Source organism: Grammomys surdaster, unplaced genomic scaffold, assembly GCF_004785775.1.
Source record: "Grammomys surdaster isolate TR1022 unplaced genomic scaffold, NIH_TR_1.0 125925, whole genome shotgun sequence".
Lineage (NCBI taxonomy): Eukaryota > Metazoa > Chordata > Mammalia > Rodentia > Muridae > Grammomys > Grammomys surdaster.
Window position 1 is genome coordinate 1,218,247 of NW_021620749.1, and position 24,174 is coordinate 1,242,420.

Here is a 24,174-nt window from a genome sequence, read left to right on the forward strand (position 1 = left end):
ATTTGGACTGGTGGCTGATGAACTTTTATGGGGCTGGATTGATGACACAGCAGTCAGGAGTGTGCACTGTGCTTGCAGAATACTGAATTCTGTGGCTAGCACTGTTCCAAGTAGCTCACAACCACAACTATAAGTCCAGCTCTGGAAGATGGAGGCCTCTGACCTCTGAGGGCACCTGCACTCACAGATTCCCTCTGCCTCCAACCCCCACATAATTAAGAGTAAAATCTTTTAAAAAAAATAGCATTTATAGGTGCCCTGCACGACGGCTTTTCTACAGAGCTGCAGCACAGTGGTGAGTTTACAGATGTGAGACTCTTTGCTCCTCAAGTCTATTTAGTGTTAAATACATCATAGTTTGGGGAAGCCTTTGCAATGGTTTAAGTTAGGATCACTGCCATAGAATCTATGGATGACCTAGCATGGTCATGCTAGAACAGCGTGGTGGTGGTGCTTCAGGCTGCAAGTGTGACATGGCAGTAGTTGCTAGCTAACCCTTCAAGTACAGATGCGGTGGGATTTATAGATTCTCTAAGAGAGTAATATTCATGTGCTTTGAGGAGGTAACTATTAAAGGGAGGTGTATGTGAATGCTGATCATTTTCCCTTTAAAACCCCCAAATACCAGGGTCTCTGTGCCTTATTATCTTCAGGACCATTGATAGCAGACTTCCTTGAGTAAAGGTCCCCTGTCCTTCCTCAGTCTGGAGCCATGTCCCCTCTGCTCCTCTCCTTTGACAGAAATGGATGTGTTTCTTCATACTCACCCACAAAGCACAGAGAATGCTGTGCACCTGGAAGTCACGGGGAAAAGCCAACTTCACACAGATGGAAAATAAATAAAGCAAAAACAATGGGCAAATAAGCAAGGAAGTAGATCTTTATTAAAAATAAACAGAAGAGACACATGACTATGAGAACTAGGAAACCCCTCCTTTTCTGCCTATGTTTAAAAAGATCACGGAAAATAGAAACTCCCCCCTTTGTCTCTGCTTTCCAATTCTTCCTCCAAGAGGAACTGCCATTGTTTGTGAAGGGCATAACAGTGCCTAGACTGTCTTCAATATAATCTATTCTGAAGGATCGAGGTCAGGAAATAAAAACAGTAGATACAAAAAGAGCATGCTGGATTTTTTTTTTTTTTAGTTGTTACTTGAGATTGTAAAAACAACAACTGGCATTATTTTGACCAAGATCAAGTTCAGCTGAAGTAGAACTGACCTCACTCTTTAAGTTACAGGGTAGAGTATAATCTTATTAATCATGCACTCGTTCTTCAAAAATTATCTTCTATTGAGTGTGTGGTGCATCACCAGGTGGGTGCCAGAGCTTTGAGGATAGAATGGGCTACACAAACCAGATACTGTGAAGGGAAAATCCAGAGATAACAACGTGATCTGGGGCAGAATCTCAAGTGAACTGCAGCCCCCCAGGACATTAAAGGTTACATGAGTGTGGTTCTGGTCCTAACCCAGAACTATTAAATGACCAACCTCAGAAATAGATCTATCTCCCATATCTATGGGAAAGTATTACATTTTTCTCTAAAAATCACTGATGAATGATTCTCAAGTTTTGCCAAACATCACAATGTCACAAGGACTTGTAAAGAAGGCTTAGCTTCCAGACAGCAGCCCATATTGTTATCAGCCATCTAAGAGGAGGATCAGGTCTCAACCCTTCATGAAGCTTACAGGTTGACTTTGACATGTCGTCTGTTGATGCCCTGGGTTTTGACCATGTGATTATTTTCCAAGTCTTTCTCCTTCTTGCCCAGAGACTAACCAGGGTGCTGACATACACTGATTTACCTTTTTTGTTTTGAAATAGTTATTTGAGAACTCTGTACAATATTCTAATTGTAAATGCTTTATCTACCTCTTCCTTCCAAGAGCTACCCACCCCTTCCCTACCCACACAAATTTGTGCACTTTCAAAAAAAATTCTTTAATTCTAATTTGTGCTTCCCGAGACTCTTGGATATGTGACCTTCCACTAGAGTGTAGTCAACTTGCTAAAAGCAAGCTCTTCAAGGAAACTGACTGTTCTCTTAGTACTTATCAATTGCTAGTAGCTCCCTAGCTATGAGTGGAACTTCATGCCCACCTCCCTTCTCCATGCTTTTTTTTTTGGGGGGGGTCTTGTTTATGCCTACATGGGTCTCCTGAATGCTGTCACAATCACTGTGAGTTAATATGTGTAGCTGCCCTGTTGTGTCCAGAGGACGTTGTTTCCTCATGTTCATCTACTTCCTATGGTTCTTACTGTCTTTTTGCCCCCTCTTCCACAATTATCCTCAGCCTTAAGGGGGAGAGCTATTATATAGATGTCCCAATAAGAGCTAAGAAGACTTTTGTTTCTTGTCCTGTGAACCTTCATGAGTGGAGGGTCTCTATGTCAATCACCATATACTGCAAATAGATCAACACAGAGACCCACAAGTGATCAAGCTTCTCTGATGGGAGTTCAGAGACACACAGATCTGTGGATATAATGATAAGTCATTAGGAACCAGTTTAATATTATGTCCCCAGTTGACCCAATAACGATGCCATGTATGGGTTTCATCTTGTGGGGTGAGCTTTAAATCCAATCATAAAATAGTTGGTTGGTCCCATGAGGTGTAAGCCACAGTTGTACCAGCTGGTGTGTATGCTAGTCATTATTGTAGCTCACAGGATTCATAGCTGGGTAAGGTGACAATTGCTTTTCCCCTCTGGTAGCATTCATAGCACTTTTAGCACAATGAATGCTAGCCACTAAAGGTGAAGCTTCCAGGTCCATACCAGATTGATATCTCCATAATCTATGATTCAAATATTTGGTGTCTTCAGTAATAAAGTCTTACTGTCAAGTTCTGGAGAGCAACCAATAACAAGCCTATAATGTTTGTAGATTTGTAGAACTTCACTGGCCAACAACTCCAAAAGAGGTAACTTGTTTCTGGTGCTGTGATTTTTGTTCAGTAGCTATAGTAGGGACATTGTTGTCATGTGATAGCATGACTATATTTTAACTCTTTATATGTATGTATTCATATCTGTCATATATGCATATATAATAGGAAGCTTCGACAGTAGTTGGCTTTAATTATCATACTAGTTGTTGTGTGAAGGTTTGACTGAGCTATAGAGCAAGGGGAATGATACTCAAGACCTGTTTCCTAGTAATACCTCCTTATCAGCCTTGTCCCCTTCCTAAACATGTTGCCCCACAACATCCTAAAACAGCACCCACAGCTGAGATTCCAGTATCCAAGCACATAGCTCCTGAGTGACATTTTATAATCAAACCACAACACACACATTTGCCTAATAACAAGGCAGTGAAAGTTCCACAGGCCCTGTGAAGACGGGGAAGTAGGTATAGGCATAAGACATTCCAGCTTCCATTGTCCACCTAGTAATGTCATAAGGTACACCCATAAAGTCTCACCAACATGACAGCCTAAACATGGGCTGAACAAGGTCAACAGGAGACAACCCAAGTGGATGAGGGAAAGCCCATGAAGCCTCAACTATACACAAAGAAGTACAGGAATGCTGGAGTGAGATAAATAATCCTCCCCAGAGAAAAGTACATCAACTGGTTGCCTGATACCAAATGGTCAATCCTGAAGACATACATATAAGTAACAATATATAGACTGAGCAGGTTATAATTAGGAATATATATATATATATATATATATATATATATATATACATATATATACATATATATGTATATATATATAGTTGATATATATAGTTGATATATAGTTGCCATATATACATGTATGTATATATATATATACATATATGTATGTGTGTGGATAGATAGATAGATAGATAGATAGATAGATGAAAGAGAAGGGAGAAATGATATAATATTAAAATATCAAAAATATTTTAAGTGAGAAAAATATTTTCCCCAAAAATATTCTGATTAAAATTGAACTAAAATATAAAACTAACCAGCTTGAGAATTTATGTCATACATATTTCACGATAGGTAATTGTCCTGTCATAAAATCAACTCAACTATAAGTGGCTAAAACCAATTCAACTATTTTAAGTAGCTGCTGGGTCTGGAGGGATGGCTCTGCAGTTAACAACTGGTTGCTCTACTCCTCCATTGTTGGTGGGACTGCAAGATGGTGCAACCACTTTGGAAATCAGTGTGTCAGTTCCTCAGAAAATTGGACATAGCGTTACCTGAGGATCCAGCTATACCACTCCTAGGCATATACCCAGAAGATGCTCGAACATATAACAAGGACATATGTTCAACTATGTTCATAGCAGCCTTATTTATAATAGCCAGGAGATGGAAAGAACCCAGATGTCCTTCAACTGAGGAATGGATTCAAAAAATGTGGTATATTTACACAATGGAGTATTACTCAGCTATTAAAAACAATGAATTCGAGAGGTTCCTAGGTAAATGGATGGAACTAGAAATTATCATCCTGAGTGAGGTAAGCCAATCACAAAAGAACACACATGGTATTCACTCACTGATTATCGGATATTAGCCCAGAACCTTGAAATGCTCAAGATGCAACTCACAGGCCACATGAAGCTCATAAAGGAGGAAGACCAAGTGGGGGTGATTCGGTCCTTCTTAGAAGGAGCAACAAAATACTCAAGGGAGCAAATATAGAGACAAAGTGAGGGACAGAAACTGAAGGAGGGGCCGTCTCAAGACCACTCCACCTGAGTATCTATCCCATATGCAGTCACCAAAGGTAGATGCTGATGTGGAAGTCAGGAAGTACATGCTGATAAGGGCCTGATATGGATGTCTCCTCAGAGGCCTTCAAGAATCTGACATATTCAGAGGCAGATGCTCACAACTAGCCATTGAACTGATCATGGGGTTCTCAATGGAGGAGTTAGAGTGAAGACTGAAGGAGCAGAAAGGATTTGAGGCACCATGAGGAGAGCAACAATACCAACCAACCACAGCTCCCAGGGTCTAAACCACCAGCCTGGGAGCACTTAGGGAGGGATCCAGCACTTCAGTTGAATATGTAAGAGTGGAGGGCCCTGCTGGGCATAGGTGGAAGAAGAGAACCTTGACCTCATGAAGGCTGGACGCCCCAGGGGGTGGGAATTTTGAGGGTGGGGAGGTGGGAGTGGGGGGGTAGGTAGGGGTCACATCCACAGAGAAGAAGGAGGAGGGGTAAGGGGATAGGGGGTTCCTGGGTGAGTGGGGGATGGGGTAAGGGGACAACATATGAAATGTAAATAAAACATCCAATAAAAAATTAAAAAAAAAAACTGGTTGCTCTTGCAGAAAGCATGTGCATTTCCCGGCACCCGTGAACATGTTCTCATCTACTAGTAAGCCATTCTCCAGAGGCTCTGATGCCCCTCTGGCCTCCATACACACACACACACACATACACACACACACATGCACACACACACGCACATACACACACACACATGCACACACACACGCACACAGCCCGCAAATATGAATGCAGCCAAAATACACATGCACACAAGTGAAAAACAAAATCTGATGAGAAAAAATATATAACAACTCAGCAAGTAACTAAATTCAGGATCCTTTCTGGCTGCCTTTTCTCTCATTATTTCATCAAGATATTGGTAAAATGGAAAAAAATACCAAAAAATGTGGGGTATGCAGCTCAGTGAGCACTCTCTCTTATCCATGTCAGTCTTTCTAAAAAAATCTTCCCAGTGATTTTTTTCAGTGTCTTTGTCTCTTACTTTCTGGAGAGAAAAAGAAACTATTCTTATCTATAAATCCTTAAAACAACCATAGATATTTGTACATCTAGCACTTCATACTCCTTTCCAAATGACTATACATTGTCTAATTTTATTTCATTGCTCCCTTATTCAACCATTAGCAACCATGTACTTAGCACACTCACCTAGCCGACTCTAAAATAGTCCCTGGGATGACAGAAACTCATCTGGGCCAGTAGGACAGAGACAGGTCAAGCAATGTGGCAAGCATCAGACCCTCTGCTGAAAAAGGAAGGAAGGTTACATGCACTGAGTTTAGGCGATACATGTACTGAGTCCTAAAGGGAACAAGGGTGGGATCCTGAAGTTTTAGGAAACAGCAATGTGATTGGATAACAGCAAGAAAGACTGTGAGTTTTGGAAATCCTCCTGGTTCTATGGGAAGGAGATGGAAGAAAGAAGAATGTGTTTATTGAGATATGTAAGGAAGATCAGCTGCTGGGGTGGCTTTGCTTCACATACTCAAGGTCCTGGGTCCTAAGAAAAGTCTCAAGGTCAAAGGAATCAATTACTAGCATGAGTCACTAGAATGAACTGAGCTGAGGAGCAGAGAGGCCTACAGCAAGAGAAGCAGAGACACCTGGTGGTGGCTGCAGGAAAGGCTCAGGGTGGGGCCATTTGCATAAGGTGTTTTGTTGCCCTTAGTGACCAGTTGTGTGCAAATGTTAGTCAGTGTGAAAAGGCAGGAGGACACATTCCCCAAGGGAGCAGCCAGCCCACCTCTGCAGTGGTTGTTTGTTTGAGCTGTCTTTCTGATGCAATCTCCTCTGTCCTTCATACAAAATAACTAAGGAAGGGTGTGCTCTCAGGGTCAAACCACACAGCCATTTCCCCAGGTCTGGAAACTGTGGAGCTATGCTCAAAATTCCAGCTTTCAATGTAAATGTCCAAGTTGAGTCAGAAACTTTTAAATAACTGCTTTAGTTACAGCTTGCTCTGATAAATGGAAATACAACGTTTAAGTGAAATTAAGACTCTTCCTGCTCACTGTCACCATTCAGAGAGAAATCCACATTGCAAACTGGGGTCTTCACCATTAACTACAAGACATGATCTGGCACTTGGTTCATGAAGGATCCAAATATTACATTGATGAAATATATCACATGAAAGTATCAAAAACACAGCAAATTGCTCTGTGCCTTTTACTTTAATCTCTCAATGGGATTGAGAGGTGCCTCTCTTATATGCTGTAGAGTCTTGGTCTGAGATGTAGCTTGGGAAATGTCGACATAGAATGGGTGGTTTAGAGGTCTTGAAATTGCCTGTCACTGAGAGGGTGGTTTGGAAGTCTGGGAGTGATAGGCTATTAATTACAAGAGCAAAACATATCTTGATAACAGGGAGATTAGTGTTCTTGATATGACCACAGACTTCACAGAGGGATGAGCTCCATCTGCCTTGATGTGTAAACCAGTTGAGGAAAAAAGAAGTGGGAACGTGATGTTAGAACTTTCTAAAGGCTGACCAGGCCCACGGTGCTGCTGTTCACCATCTGTGTGATCTTGGAAACATGGCCAACTTCTCTGAGGCTTGGCTTTCTCATCTACACAACTGGCACAGTGGGGGTTACCCTATGACTTCAGGGATTATGAAGAACTTACTAGTTACTTAAGACTCTTCTGCTCACTGTCAGAGAGAAATCTTGTCACTGTTCAGAGATAAATCCATATTGCAAACTTCGGCCTTAGCCATTAGCTACAGAACTCAAGATGGCATTTTGTTCATGAAGGATCCAAACATCAAATTGGTGAAATTCATCACATGAAGCTTTAGCTGGAGTGTGTGGTTACTGGAAGAGGCCCTAGCTCCCTTAAACATAGTGTATGTCCTGAATGTGGTCAAAATGACACCCAACTCCCTGCATCTGAATTCTCTTCTCACAGAGCCCAGAACCTGATATGGGAGACAGGCAACTAAATAAGTAATACCTAGCAGTTGTAACAAAACAAAGGCTTGGGGAGTGGGGTTTGGAAAGAATTTGGAGAAGGTCTAAGTCTCCACTGAAGGACCAGAAAAAGGTGCCTGTTCAAATGAGCTTTCAGCTGAGGCAGAAGAAATGACAAGAAGGAACGCATCAAACAAAGGCGTAGAGGGGAGTGTGAAGACTCAAGTGAGACCATCCTGAGAACTAGTGAATGGGAAGAACTTTAGAGTAATTTCAAAACAGTCTGCAGGAACAGGGTGGGTGGCAGTTTGCTAAAAGCCTGAGAAGAAGTGGAGGAATATAGACATGGCCAAGGGCCCCCGTAAGAGCATTCGATGGTTTTCCAAGCATCCTTTACATCACTGGATGGAGAAGAAATTCAAACTGGGCACTGGTAACAGAAATGGCACCAGACATAAATGACAAATTTGACCATTTGAGATAAGAGATAAGATTACCCTCACCCTACCTTGATTTATTTCTCTTGAGAGCAGAGTGCAATCAGAACTGGCTGCAAATCACTTAGTTGGGATGTAAATCCTGTATTCCAGAATAAGAGGAAAGACTAAGGTCAAAGAAAGCAGAAAGCAGTAAAAGTTGCTTTAATATGTAAGCTGCCATTGTGGTCAGCTACAGTTCCTTCATACCTGGTGCTTTCTAAGGAGCCGTTCAGAACAATGATTATTAAAGTATGACACCTGGACTGGTAGCCTCAGTGTCACCTGGAAACTCATAAGAAAAGCAAAACCAGAGACTCCACCTCAAACCCAGGAGGTTTTCATCCTTCATGCGATGAGAAGTGTTAAGGTGTGGCTTAGTTATGTGCTCAGTAATATATATTTTCTTCAATGTTGTCTCAGGTAGCATTGTATATGAATAGCGGATAAAACTGAGAATTAGATATTCTCTTTGACATAAACATTCAGAAGCGTGCTCATGTGTGTCTTGGGATTTTATGAAAGCATGGACCAATATGGGAATAGAAGAGGGGATTCTAGAATAAGAAAGAAAAGCCTACTTAGGGGACCCACAGGATACCCTTGCCAGTATCTGAAAAATTCTTGAGTAATAACTTAGGAGGATTATTCTACCAATCAAGGGACCATTTCCATCTATAATTATATTATACTTACCATGTGTTAGTAACCCATATAGACATCTTTGATGAGTTTTTGAACTGAGGTCGTGTAGCTGGGTGTCTCATCCAGTAAAGCAGTAACTCTTCCTCTTGGCAGAATTAGCTGCAGATTTGCCTCTCATCATGGACAGTGAGTCTATTATGATGTTTAAATTTTTAATCTACCCTGATGGTTGTTGACCATCTTCATTAGAAAATTTGGGATAGCATGTTGGTACATACGGTGGAACTCCTGTCATCCTGCAATTTGGGAGTCAGAAGTAGCAAGGTCAAAAGTTTGGAGCCAACTTGGGCTATATAATAAGACTTTATCTCAAAAAAACTAACAACAGAGACTGGAGAGATGGCTGAGCAGCTAAGAACATTGGTTGCTCTTCCAAAAGACCCAGGTTCAATTTCCAGCACCCGCATGGCAGCTCATAATCATCTATAATTCCAATTCCAGGGATCCTATGTCTTCTTTTGACCCCCTTGGTTAGTGCACACATGGCATACAAGCAAAATGCCCACACATATAAATTTTTTTTAAAGTAATCTTTTTACAAAGGGAAGGGAAGAAGAAAGGAAGAGGGGGAGAAAAGACAGAGGAAGGAAGGAGGAATGAAAGATGGAAGAGGAATGGTAAGAAGAAGGGAGGGAAGAAAAATTAGCCCTGTATAATCCCTTATTCTCCTAGAAATATCTCCTGGCCTTAAGGCACTCAACTTTTTTTTTTTTTCTCATTAAACTTGTTTTAATGGGTCTCAAAATTCTGTGACAGATTTTTGGTCAAGTTGTTTCCATTAAAAAGTACTGATTTTGAAAACTAATAACTTAAAACTGCCACACACAAAAAAAATGGTCCACAAAACATTCTTTCCTTCTGAAGGTTTTACGATGCATTGTTATCATTAACCAGTCTTTTACTATTAAACTTAAATGGCCAATTAAGACAAACAGTTCTGAGACCGTTCTTCCACCACTGATTAAGACTGGGGTGGCAGGTGTTAGGGATAATATTCATTTAGCCTTCTGAGCTTTCTGGGCAGACTTGGTGACTTTGCCGGCTCCAGCAGCCTTCTTGTCCACAGCTTTGATGACACCGACTGCAACTGTCTGCCTCATGTCGCGAACGGCAAAACGACCAAGTGGAGGATAGTCAGAGAAGCTCTCAACACACATGGGCTTGCCAGGAACCATATCAACAATGGCTGCATCACCAGACTTCAAGAATTTGGGGCCATCTTCCAGCTTCTTACCAGAACGACGATCAATCTTTTCTTTAAGCTCAGCAAACTTGCATGCTATGTGGGCTGTGTGACAATCCAGAACAGGAGCATAGCCAGCACTAATTTGGCCTGGATGGTTCAGGATAATCACCTGAGCAGTGAAGCCAGCTGCTTCCATTGGTGGGTCATTTTTGCTGTCACCAGCAACATTGCCACGTCTAACATCTTTGACAGACACATTCTTTACATTGAAGCCCACATTGTCCCCAGGAAGAGCTTCACTCAAAGCTTCATGGTGCATTTCAACAGACTTGACTTCAGTTGTTACGTTGACTGGCGCAAAGGTAACCACCATGCCAGGTTTGAGAACACCAGTCTCCACTCGGCCCACGGGGACAGTGCCAATGCCCCCAATTTTATAGACATCCTGGAGGGGCAGTCGCAGAGGCTTGTCAGTTGGACGAGTTGGTGGCAGGATACAGTCCAAAGCTTCCAGCAGCGTGGTGCCACTGGCACTGCCGTCTTTGCGGGTGACTTTCCATCCCTTGAACCAAGGCATATTAGCACTTGGCTCCAGCATGTTGTCACCATTCCAACCAGAAATTGGCACAAATGCTACTGTGTCAGGATTATAGCCAATTTTCTTAATGTAGGTGCTGACTTCCTTAACGATTTCCTCGTATCTCTTCTGACTGTATGGTGGCTCGGTGGAATCCATTTTGTTAACACCAACGATTAGCTGTTTCACACCCAGGGTGTAAGCCAGAAGAGCATGCTCACGGGTCTGCCCGTTCTTGGAGATACCAGCTTCAAATTCACCAACACCAGCAGCAACAATCAGGACAGCACAATCAGCCTGAGATGAAGGCACTCAACTTTTATTAATTTATTCCAGGTATATCTACACTGGATTAAATGCATTATTCTCAAAATATTATTTACCTGAAGGGAAATCATTCGGCAGTTTACAAATGTTCCAGATACAATTGTTGAATGGAGTGTTTACTTCAAAGCTGGGCATCTGCGTTTACTAAATGAATTGACTCTTAGAATCCTTTCTTTCTTCCAACAAAGTGCTAACATTTTGAATCTCAACTCATTTTCTCCCCATGGCAGTCCTGTGAAATGGGTACCATAACTATCCCTAATTTGCATATTGGGAAGTTGAGTCATTTTGTAGTGTATATAAAAGGTCGAATGCACAAATCAGCAGAACCGGAGACTGAGGTGTTCATCTGGGCTGTGTTCTTGCTCGGCACTCTTACCTCTCCATGTTTGATGTGTTCTACAAAAAGCTGGATGAGAAAATGGAAACACCAGCCTGAGTTCCATCCATCTCGAACTGCTTCTCTGGCCCAGATTCCCCTTATTCTTGGTTACTTCTTGGCCCAATTTATCTTCACTGTAGTTAGTATCATTTCAACATGCTTCTAGGCTGCTTATTTCAGTGAGATCCTAGGCACCTCTGTTGGGAGCCGACACCTAGCCGAAATTGGCTATCATCTTTACAGCCATCTCGAGCCATATACCCTGACAAGAGACTTGTTTTCAACAGCCTACAACAGCTGAGTACACTCTGATAATTATCTTGATATACCCATGATTTCCTTTCCATCAATGCCAGACAGTGGTAGCACACGCCTTTAATCCCAGCATTTGAGAGACTCAAGGCGAGACTCAAGGCTAGACTTGAGGAGAGACTTGAGGAGAGAACAAGGCAGACTCTGTCTCCAGAGCAGACTCAGCAGACTCTGTCTCATCTCCAGATCAGACTCCCTGTCTTGTCTCCATTCTTCCCGTCTCCGTCCCCACTCTCTCTCTTGCTAGACCCTGACCCTCAGACCGGAGCAGCAGAATGGGCCGTTACACACCTCCTCAGTCAATGCCATGTACTAGCTGCGTTCCCATCTGTCTGCAGCACTAAGGTCCATACATGTCTCTCAACATTAGAAACTACAGAATCTAAAATAAGCAAGGTTAATTTTACCAGGTGTGGGAAGGAAGGGAGCACCATCTGTATGTTGCATGTTTAATTCTTAGTGATCCATGGCTATCTCACTGAGAGTCCAAGCCATGGTTAACCTAGTCTGCTTGAGATGAGCTGAGATTAGGCCACTGTCAGATGCCACCATTTTTAGAAGACCAACCTGTTCATTAACACTCAAATACTACTAGTAGTTTAACACAAAGCAATGTGCTGTAAGTGAAGAGTTGAATTGCTATAGGTTGGGACGGATCTATCCAGGGATAATCTGTGCGAGGGAAGCACCTCACAGAATTCACTATACAACCAGCTTTTGAATCTTGTGGTTTTGTGAGTGCACTAGAGTGATGGTGGCACCTCCCATTAATCAGCCTCTGTGATTCTACTTTGGCCCTTCCTGGTGCTGACATATCATGAAGAGTGGCAAATGTGTCCTGGTGAAATCTGGGGCAAAGTCATCACCATGCCATGCTCTTCGATACTTCCAGGGAGTGCTTGTCAACACTTTCAGCTTCTGCTATAAGAAATTTACCAGGAAGTTGAACAGTTCTTAATCATCCTTTATAAGTACAATTTGAGGAACAACATATATTTTTACCTTTTCTTTTACATACTGGCTGCGATTCTATTCTATATGGAGTGAATTCCTGACAAGGTTGAGTATCACATGCCCACATATCTATGAAAGGGCAATTTCCCTACTGAAAAACAAAATTTCCACTAAAACCAATATGTAGAAGACCCACCAGCACCTAAACTGTTTCTCCCATTTGTCCTGAGCTGTAAACATAGCTATTGTCTTTGTATTTGTGTGAAACATTCTCCTTACTTGAAGGCTTACAGAGATAATTATTTTATAAGATCACAACTTTAATCAGTGGTCCTGTCTGAATGACAACATTTCTCTTTTCAGTTCCCCCTAAGTTCGTGGTACAGCCCCGGGACCAGGATGGCATCTATGGCAAAGCAGTGATTCTCAATTGCTCTGCAGAAGGTTATCCTGTGCCTACAATTGTGTGGAAATTCTCAAAAGGTATGAAGTTGCTTGAACTGTCCGTTGTGTGCCAAACATACAGTATGTTGTCAACAATGTTTGTCCTTTTGGAGATATTTGAAGGTAGATATGTCATCCTCCCTCACCCTAAGCCATCTTGTGTACACCCCAGTAGATCATACAGGACTTATAATTCAAATCATGAAAGTGCCCCTAACATGTCTGTGGATTGACCAATTTCAACCCCTGGAGAAATACTACCTTCTTGTCCACATATTTCGACCATAGTTGTGTTGGACTCTTGCCAACACAAATACAAGGAGGGATGCACCAGTGTTGGAACTATTCACTGGTAGGAATTTTTCCTTAGTACCTGGTACTTTGTGCTTTTAGGGGGGCTAGAGTTAAAATAATTTGACTTTTTAGAATTATCTGGATAATGTAGAATGCTGTATATGATCACTCAAGGGTGCTGCTTTCAACAGCAGTCCTGATATAGTGACTAGGGTCCCTGCTTCCACAGCTAACATGTCATGCCTCCTCCTCAAGAGAGTGATGGCTCATCCCATTTGTAGATTACATGGTGAACATTTGTTAAATTACAATGTATGACTTGGAAGCCAATGGTAATATCATTTTAGACACCAAAAAAAATCATTTCCGTTCATGACCCCGTCTTCTCCAGGCAAGGTCCCCAAAGTCTGTTCCAAATATGGAAACTATTCCCCTTCACTAATTCATCCATCCAGTCACCAAGAGCTGAGCATCTACTGAGAGAGATGAACCAGCCTGTTGATCAATCACGCTCTTCCCTCAACAGTAAAGATGTGTCGGTCATGGTTAGTCATCATGTGTCTGTTTTTTTTTCCCTGTTCACTTAATCACAATTTGCATTCTAGGTTTTTCCCTTTACAATAAAAGTATTTTCGTCCTATGAAAGCAACCATGATAGAAGGCAAAGCAAGTGGTGGACTTGCTATCATATTCCTGGTGTAGATTGGCTGGGAGAGTAAAGGGGTTTTAGACAGTGACCGGGAGAGCAAGGGAACTAATTTTAAAAAAGAAAAAGAACAAACCTTCTCTGCTGTAGCTCTTCCTCCCCTTGTAGGAATCACCTTGTTGAAAGATAATAACTGTTCCTTCGAATATCTTCTCCTGAGACTTATCTGAAGCCATATCTAGAGCCCCATGTTATGTTATTATATTAAAATAGACAAACAGAATAAATTTAGTTTAGCTCCTATCCACAGCATATTTGACAGCGTGAACATTTTCTGTGACATTTACCATCAAAATTATTTTTAATGTTGCCACTCGACACTTTCTCTGCTTCACCCTAACACCGTCTCCAGGCTTTTGCCCTTGTGAACACCACTGCAACAGGGAACTATTCATCCAGTCCATTGAGCATATGAGTAATTATTTCATACAGGTAACTTCCTAACAGTGAGCCAGCATGACTCCATGGAAGACTCTTAGTCCGTCTTGCCTGAGGGGACTTTGCCCCTAAAGAGTATGCCTCTCTCTTCAATAGATAAGATCTTCTTCCTTGTTGTGTTATCATGCGCTTAAGAATGAAAATTAAAACTTGTATATTCAGATTACTAATACCGTTTAAAATATTTCATTCCTTGTTAACTAACATTTCTGCTCTCCTTTTGGGGATTTTCCGAGACTTGATGCTTCTTCGTCTCTCTATAATATCTTATCTGTTTGTGAACACACTCTGTATAGCCCCGTATTTGTTAACGATGATACCCACATTTTATCTTTTTCCATCACTGATACTCACATTAAACCATAGTAGCTTCTTCATCTATAAATTTCACATGGAAGTTCAGATTATTGGAAGGAAAAAAGAAACCATGAAAACAAGTCTTTAAAGTGTGAAATACCTCACAAACAACAAGATGACTAAGAACACAGGAAAAAATTGCTGTTACTTTTAGTCTGGGTTCTCTGGTCAGTTCCCAGTAGCAGATGTGCAGGTATGATTTCTAACATCTGATCACCTCCAGCTTGTAATCATGATTTTCTAGTGAACAGTATGTTATGGATCTCTTTTTATAGCACGAAATATTGATGTTTTATATGCCTCTTTGACATGCCTATGTAGAGTTTTTATTAACACATCAGCAGGGATGGTTAATTACTGCCAGAGTTCAGATAAAGTTTACGGGCTGGAGGTGGTGGTGCACACCATTAATCCCAGCACTTGGGAGGCAGAGGAGGTCAGGTCTCTGAGTTCAAGGCTAGCATGACCTACAGAATGAGTTTCAAGGCTAGCCTGGTCTACAGAATGAGTTTCAAGGCTAGCCTGGTCTATAGAATGAGTTCCAGGACAGTCAGAGCTAAATGGAGAAATGTCTTGAAGAATGAAAAGAGAGAGAGAAGAAAAATGTTTACAAAGATAAAGGTTACTCTTGCCCTTATGTTAGAGATCTCAGCACTAGGGTCCTATTTTACTTTTGACTGGTGCATGATGTCACACATGTATCATACAATATGTGCTCTTTGTACTTGCATGCATTGTCATAGTCATATTAGAGGAACTGGCATACTGCCCATTCTTTCTTTGTAATGAGAACATTCAAAAGTTCTTTCTCCCAGTTGCTCTGAAATACGTGGTAGATTGTTGCTATGAAGTCGCCTGGCACTGAAACTGAAAGCCAATGTACTTCTCCTTTCCTGTCACATCTGCAATCCATTGTCCAGCCTTGCCTTAGCCTCCCTCCCAAGCCTCGGATGCTTGCACTCTACTTTCTTTTATACTAAATCAGCTGTTTTATATTCCACAACTAGATGAAGTCTTAAGACACTCTCTTGGTTCGTCTATGTTTGCTTGATGTGATTCCCTCTGATCATATGTATGCCATCAGAAATGACAAGCTCTCTGAATCATTCACTTAAGTTACCAGAGGTCCCCAACCCCAAACCCTTAGGAGAGTTCTGCCATTTTTCCTAACTCTCTCTAATGTTCAAGGGAGGGATCCCATGTTAGGAGCAACTGCCACATTCTCATAGAGGAAGGGTCTCTGACCTGGGTGTGCTCCCTTAAAGATCTTTTCAGAACTGCATCATTACTCAACCACACTAGCATCCCCTTGGCCCCCTGGCCAGCTCACCCCCACCATAAAGGAATCAGCAAGCTATGTTGTACTTAGGTATGCTCCCCTGCGATAGCATGGTATCTTAGTAGGTTCCAGGCATCTCTGGCACTCCACTATATTTTGCTTTTCTTCGGCTCTTTATTCTTAGAAAATGTCATACTGTGTTCCATTACATTGATCGTTGTAGATGTGTTTATTTTTCCCCTGGGATTATTTTCTGTAAGTAGAATTGCAGACTCAAAGAGTAAACAATTTTTATAGCTTTTAGACACATTGACGGTTTGCCAGCTTTTTATTCATTTGCACAGAGTTCCTTAGTGTGAAGTCCCTGCTTCTTAGAGTCCAAAATGATGCTGCATTTTATACCTGATTCTTACTGGTTTTCAATCTGAACAAAGAATATTTTTGCATTATTATTTTAGTGAAACAATAAAGTCGATACATTGCAAATTATGTTGATAATGGAATATGTTTCAAATAGTCATGTTAGTCAGTGGGGAGCAGAGGGACAAAAATCTAGTGCCCTGAAATATGACAAGAGCACAGGACTGGAGGGATGGTTCCAAGGTTAAGAGCACTGGGTTCTTGTCCAGAAGACACAGGTGAGTTCCCAGCACACACAAAGTGTCTCATAACCACATGTAACTCTACTTCAGGTAATCTGAATCTTCTTGCCTCTTCTTACTCTGAGGGCACCAAGCACACAGATGATGCACAGACTCATAAATACTCATACACATAAAATAAAAATATATCTTTTTAAAAAAAATGACAGAGCAAGTACAGATAAATCAACCCCAGCCCTGAGCCAGAAGGCTGCAGCAACTGGTGTCTGGACTGAGGCTTCGTAAGTAGACTCCAGCAGCTTAGGGTAGTTACTGGAGAAATTAAACAGCCTTGACTGAAAACTAACCATTTTAAATTCTTGAACTTGGCTCTGAAGATACAAAGCATAAGCATTTTGGGCTCTAAGAAGCAGGGACTTCGAACTCTGTGCAAATGAATAAAAAGCTGGCAAACTGTCAATGTGTCTAAAAGCTATAAAAATTGTTTACTCTTTGAGTCTGCAATTCTACTTACAGAAAAGATACAAAGATGCTGCATTTCACCTCCTGGTGTTGCCTTTTGTTCAAAAGAGATATCTCATCTAAAAGTCTTCAAAACCTGGGCTCAGTGGCTTGTTGATTTGTGCTTCCCATGGCCCACAGCTAAACAAGTCTTTGCACACTTCCCATTGATAATAGAAGGAAATTGGTCTCAGAGACTAGCTTGATCCCCTGTGAGCATCCCAGGAGCTAAAGAAGGGTTGCTAAAGGCAGAGGACAGACCCTGGGGATTCTATGCTCTTATCAGCTGCCCACAAGTTCCCTATCATCCAGGATGTCCAAAGACAAAGGTCTGAGTATGTCTAAGAGTGGGTAAATGGGAAGGAGTCTGCACTTAACATTATCAGGAGGTTCAGGAGCTGGGAATTTACCCAAGGCATGAGAGAGATGAGGTGAGCCATTCATATATGCAAAGATGCAGAACTGACAGCTAGGAGTAGTGTCTTAATTGCTTTCCATGGCTGTGAATTATATGAATGTAGCATGTGTGTGTGTGTGTGTGTGTGTGTGTGTGTGTGTGTGTGTATATATATATGTATATATATATATATATGATAAAACAATATATAATATACACATAGTCGTGGGGTTTATTATAGTGGATTAATAGGTATAATCTGGTTAGTCTAATACTGGTTGTCTTACTACCTAAAGGCTGAGAGAATCCAATAGTTGTTCAGTCTACAGGATGACTGGATGTCTCATCTGGTCTTCAGACTATGTTGGAATCCTTAAGAAGTGGGTTCTAATGCCAGCAAAATGTGCCTCAGCAGCAGGGTAGATGAACTTGCCAGTGGGAGTGAGAGCAAATAGTGAAAACGCAGAAGCTCCCTTCTTCCTCCTCCATTTATGTAGGCTGCCACCAGAGGATGTGGCCCAGTTTAGGGTGGGATTTCTCACTTAAAATAATCTGACCAAGAAAAACTCTTACAAGCATGCCCAGTGGCCTGTGGTTTCAGTTGATTCTAGACATAGTCATGTTGACAATCAAGATTAGCCATCACAGATCTAATGCTTGGAATGTTCCAGAAACCTCAAGGGAGACAGAGTGTCCGGTGAAAAGTCAATGATAGGATGTTATGCAGATAGTTAGACTCCCCTGTCAATCACTGTTATTGACACATAACTTTGACTGCATTCATGGGCCCCTGTGTTGGTGGGAATAATGTACTCTGTGTTCTGCAAAGTTAGAGGCAGTAGAACAGTGCAGCAGAAATGTGAACTGGAGAACTGCCTGGTACCATAACAGGATCATACTGGTGCTGGTGTATCCAAAGCAGATGGGGAGGAGGCAGGAAACACACTAGACCTGCTCAGAAACATTTGTCACAATGAGGCTTGGAGTTAGGTAGAAGGTCAGGCTGGCTGCCTTTAGCTCACAGACTGCAGGTACCTGTAGGGGAGAGGAGGGAGCTGGAACTGCATCCGGGTCTTTGCCATGAGCAGTGAAATGAAGAGAGAGGCCATTTACTAAGATGAGCCATCCAAAGAGCAGATCTCAGGCTGGGAAGAATGGAGTTTCTCTCTGCAGAGCCAGCCATGAGTTTCCATAATAAGCAATGATGCCTGAGGTCCTAAGTGCCCTCCCTTCCTGTCTTCCTTCCCTCGTCCCTGCCCATGCACCTCCCATCTCCCTCCATCCAAGTCTTCTGTCCTTCCTTTCTCTGTTCCCTTCCTTTATCACTCTCTCTCTCCTCCTCTTTCTCTTCTCTTCCCTCCCTCTGTCTCTCTCTATATATATCTCTGTGCATCTCTCTCCCTGTATGTATGTATGTATTATATATGTATGTATGACTCTTCCTCTTCTCTCTGTCTTTCTGTCTCCCTCTCTTTCAGTCTGCCTGACTCTCCCTTCCTCTCTTTCTGTCTGTCTCTTCCTCTCTCCGTCTGTCTGTCTGTCTCTCTCTCTCTCCCTCTACATATGTATGCATGAAAGTATATATATATATACACATATATATGTATATACATATGTGTGTGTGTGTGTGTGTGTGTGTGTGTGACTCTCTCTCCATCTTTGTCTGTCTGTCTCTGTCTCTCTGTGTATGTTTCTTTCCCTCTCTCCCTTTCTGTCTGTCTGACTCTTCCTCTGTCTGTCAGTCTGTCTTCCTCTCTGTCTATCTGTCTCTGTCTGTCTCTATCTATCTATCTATCTCTCCTCGCTTCCTCTCTGTCTCTCTCCTTCTCCATCTGTCTGTCTCTCTGCTCCTCCACTTCTTCTCTTCCTTTTCTTTCTTTCTAATGTGCACTTTCCCCTCATCAAGGACCCCTCTTCTTCATCTTACCCTCCAACACTGGCCGAGCTTCAGTTCTCCACAGTCCCAAGCTCTTTCTTCTGCCTTTTTACCCACAAAGCACCATTTGCCTGGTAGGAAGTTGTGGCTCATACCCTTTCATGGAAGAGGCTGTGGCTGCCCTGTTTGCCTTTAGGAGAGACTTGGGCTATTTCTGGTAGGTGCTGCGGAGTCAGTGAAGTCAGGATGTTTATAGTGTGTTCCCTGGTGCTGCTCATATGGGCTCACTTTCCTATAGGTGTGGTGTGCCTATTTGATAACAATTTTTATTTCTAGATTTCTTGGTGAATTTTTTGTTTTATATATATATATATATGTATATATATATATATATATATGTTCTATCCATGCTCTCTGGCCCTCTTCTTCACAGTCTCCAGTTCCATTGGTGACCTCATCCTCTGTCACCGGTAGCTGTCATTTCTCTCTCTGATATAATGTTCATGTGTTCTCATTTTAATTTGTTGGATATTTTCCAATTTCCATTCTTTCTCTCTAACAAAACCCCTGTTCTTTGTGAACTCTTCAACTTGTCTTTCACCCTATCATTTTGCTCTCTGCTTTCTTCCTAAAGCTTTAATGGCCGACAATTCACTTTTTATAGACAAATTACTATCTAGTACATATCTAAGTCACATTTTTTTATGAAATTGCTTCAATTGAACAATTTTTTAAAAAATTCCTTTCTTCCATTTTTTTTCCTATAACACCTTTCCTAGACCTTGGAATCTTTAGGAATACTTGAAGAATGTCCAAGTGATTAGAAAGAAATTGCTTGACACAAGCATGTGGTCCCTGACTTAAAGTTACTTGTATGACTCTAAAGCTCAAACCTCGCCTGTGCACACTACCCCTTGAGGTATATTTTCCCTCATAGCATCTGACTCTACCTTGTTGTTCCTGTCTTACTGCCTGAAGCTCTGCTCAATATACATGGATTGTCACACTGTTGCCATTTTATCATTGACAATACACACGGATGGTCACACCATTGCCATTTTATTTTTGACAATACACTCGAATGGTCACACTGTTGCCATTTTATCATTGACAATACAGATGGAAGGTCATACTGTTGCCATGGATAGTCACACTGTTGCTATTTTATCATTGACAATACAGATGGAAGGTCACACCGTTGCCATTTTATCATCGACATGATAGCTTTTTCCTCTCAAAGCTGAGCTTTCAGTTTCCACCATTCTTTCTTCCATCTGCCTCCCAGAAAGTGGAGAGGAATGCCAATCTATGCCTCTCCTCACCATTCCAAAACCCTTCTGCTTATATGTAAAGTGTCATTAGCTCTGAATTTTATTTTAGAAAAGGGAGTTGTGCAGGGGTCTAAGAGAATAGACAGACAACATCGGTCAAAAAAAACTAGCTCAGCACTGTCTTCTGCTGTGTCCCTGCCTATAAACTGTGCAGTCTGTGTGGGCAGGCCTGTTACCACACAGTCCACCTGTTTCCTCCAGTACAAAACAGAATAAAGAGATCAATACAATGCTGATGCTTGGAGCCAAGTGTGGAGACTCATGTTCATGGCCCCTGCACTCTGCTAGGCTGCGGCATGGAATCAGCCACAAGTCCGAGGCATTCTAGGAGAGCCTAGGTGCCAAAAGGAAACCCTATCTCAAGGAGTTGGGGTGAAAAGTGGTGATCTGTTGAGAAAATTCATAGAAAGTGTTTGTTTCAGTGTCTGGCAGCAGTTAGTCAGCACATGCTATGTGCCGTTATGATAGTGGCTGGCGTTCATCTTTACTCTGTGGTTAGCCAGATGCATAGTACACTCACTCACTTGTGAGTAAGCAACCTTTCCCCACGGACTTAAACAAGTGTGAAACCTGTACCAGCAAGTGAACACAAGACTGATTTAGTCCTCTCTCTGTTAAACCGAGCCGCCTCGTCTCGCCTCGGCCCTGCTGCTGTCAGAGCTGATACCCTAATCATGTCTCTGCCCCCACCTCACTCATTTTCAAATACGCTTCTGTTGCTTCATCTGAACCCCTTTACTTGGTTTTATTTTTTTGTCTACACAAATGATTTAATCAAAGAAATATGATTTCTGGAAAATTGATTCAGGAAAACTTGGAGACTGGTATGTTTCCAGGTTGGCTCAAAGACTGGTGAATTGTTAGAACAGAGAGACTTCATATGGTGCTGTTGATGGCATTTCCAGTGAGGCACTGACCATTGGATCATTGTCATTGCTGTTTTTGAGAGTGTGTATGCATCAGCTACTGCCTACAGTTTTATCTCTTTCTCTCTGTTTTTCTGAGTAAAAGGTCTTGCCAGCTATGGCACCTTGGCCCTGACTTTCTGTTGTGCTCCTATCTCCCTGCTCTTGATAAAGATCACCACAGCCTTCATTTAGGCTCCCATGTCTCCTCTCCCCAGCACACGCACAATGTGGATAGCGCTGTGGTATTGATGTGAACTGTCCCTCACAGGCTCATGTACTTGGACACTTGGTCCCAAGGTGGTGGCACTGTTTGGGAGCCTGTAAGAATGAGGAAAGAGAGCATTGCTGGAGGAAGTCTAGCCTAACTAGAGATATGTTTTGAGGGCTTATAGCCTGATCCCCCTTTCTGTTCTCTTTCTACTTCCTGAGTATTATTAAAGCAAATCAGCCAGCTTCCTGCTTCTACTTCTATGCCATCCTTCCCTACTTTCATACCTTCCTAGCAAGGATGGGCTCTAGCCTTCAGCAGCTGAACCAAGATAAGCCCTTTCTCCCTTGAGTCATTCTTGCCAGGGACCCTCCCTTTCCTACCTGTTTCTCTATAGCTGGACTTCCTTCTCACCCCTTCCCTTGTCCTTCCAGATCTTACAGCCATTCACCTGAGGTCCTATTCTCCCCAATCCTAGCTCTCCCTGAAATATACAGAGTCTGCCCCTATTTGTCTCTGTAAGTTATGATTTTCTGTGTTCTCCACCTGCCCTGGACAAATTGTTGAAGGTTACATACACATTTCTACATTCATGAAGTATGGCCCACCTAAGACCTGACCACACCTTACATCATCAGAAACCTGTTTCCCATTTCATGTCAGCTCACCAACAGGAGTCTTTTCTTCAGGCTACAGACTCCTTATAGGATTAACTGAAGCATGTTCTTTTGTTGAGAAATCAACAGAAATAAAATCAGACATGCAGCACAGTTATTTGCATGTCCCCCATACAAAATTCTAAGCTAGAAAAAAAGGCTGGGTTCCACACATGTGGTCAACATTCCCAAGTTTCCCACCTTCTCTGGAGTCTCCTTGTCACAAGTCTCTGGCTTGTCCCAGAGTACCTCTCTTGGTCTTTCCAAACTCTGTTGCTCAATGTCAAGGGGATATTCCTTGGAACCTTCCAAAACCATAAAGCCTCCATCTCAGTGCTCAGGGACACAGAGAAGAGAACAGGCCTGAGTGCCCTGTTTGCTGTAGGACACAGTGTCTTCTCACCCAAATTTCAGACCTTGGTGAATCACTGGCATCACTTCCTCCTGGCTGAACAGCAAACAGATTGCCTCATGTTATAGACAAATCCCTCTCTCTCCCTCCAAAGGAGAATTTGAGAATTGCTCACATGCAAACATGATCTTCAGTGAAGAATCCCCATGGAAACAGAAGGCTTAATTTTTAAGATAACTCCAAGAAGAACTAGTCCATATGACCCGGGTAGAGTGCCCCTCAGCTTCCTGGTCCTCCATGGTCCTTCTGTATCTATGCCTGTCACCTCACAGCTCCTACTGCTTTTAGCCTCAGGCATGAGCATCCTTCCTATTCACTGTCATGAACTTTTTCTCCCTTTTTTTTTAACCTCTGGACCAATCACACTCTGACCCTGACCTCTAGCACTGTGGACATTACTTTAATGTGTCCCTTACAAATCCCCATTCTGGAACTTTCACCATTCCTGAATCTTGTTGTAGCCTCTTCCTTGGACCAATCACTCTAATCCTGTTCTTGTCTTCTTCCTCCTAGTGAAGATATCTGGAATCACAATTCTGGCCAAAGCCTGGCTGAGGAAGTCTGCTGCCCAGCCAGAGTTCCACCTCCCCACCTTCCTCTCTTTTCTAATCACTACTCAGGACTCCAGAATTAGATGATCAGACCTCTTCTGTGCTGATGGTTTTCTGGAACACAGCACTCCTCTAAAACATTTCTAGCAATGCCTTCTACACCACCACACACTAGCCTAGTGCAAGTATTAAAACCTGTGCCCTACTTAAGCCTGATTGTGCCACATGAATCCTAAGATGACCCAGCAAGATATCTCAAGAATCTAAACAGAAAAAGGAGTCATCTCTCTAAAACGCAAGTAGAAAAAAACCTTGAAAACTCAGTGTGAATCCTAACATACAGCAAAGGCCACCATGTTTGCTTGCCAAGGAGGAGAACCATGGACCTCACTAAGCAACAACATCTTACAGAGGGTGCTTGGTGTACTTATCTCCTTCCATGGATAGTAGAAAAGAGAGAGAGATGAACTTGACACATATGAAAGTATTCTCCTTCTTGTCATGGGTGGAGATTTGGTGCCAAGGAAGCCAGGAATTATCAGCAGTTAGCTAGTTTAGTGAGGCTCCCAGCTCAGCCAGCCCCAGCCTCCAAACAGACTTCACCTCTTTTCTCCTCCCTATTCCTCCAGATTTCCTTTTCTT

At 42.2% G+C, this 24,174-nt stretch overlaps 1 protein-coding gene and 1 pseudogene across 1 annotated transcript in view; one reads left to right on the forward strand and one right to left on the reverse strand.

Annotated features, from left to right (window-relative positions):
* The window catches only part of Dscam (DS cell adhesion molecule), a 479,658-nt gene that overhangs the window by 263,636 nt on the left and 191,848 nt on the right, over positions 1-24,174 (forward strand). Inside the window, exon 10 of the mRNA XM_028752551.1 lies at positions 12,936-13,055. Within this exon, the coding sequence (XP_028608384.1) occupies positions 12,936-13,055 (120 nt within the window). The remainder of the gene's footprint in view (positions 1-12,935; positions 13,056-24,174) is intronic.
* On the reverse strand, positions 9,536-11,059 carry LOC114608532 (annotated as a pseudogene).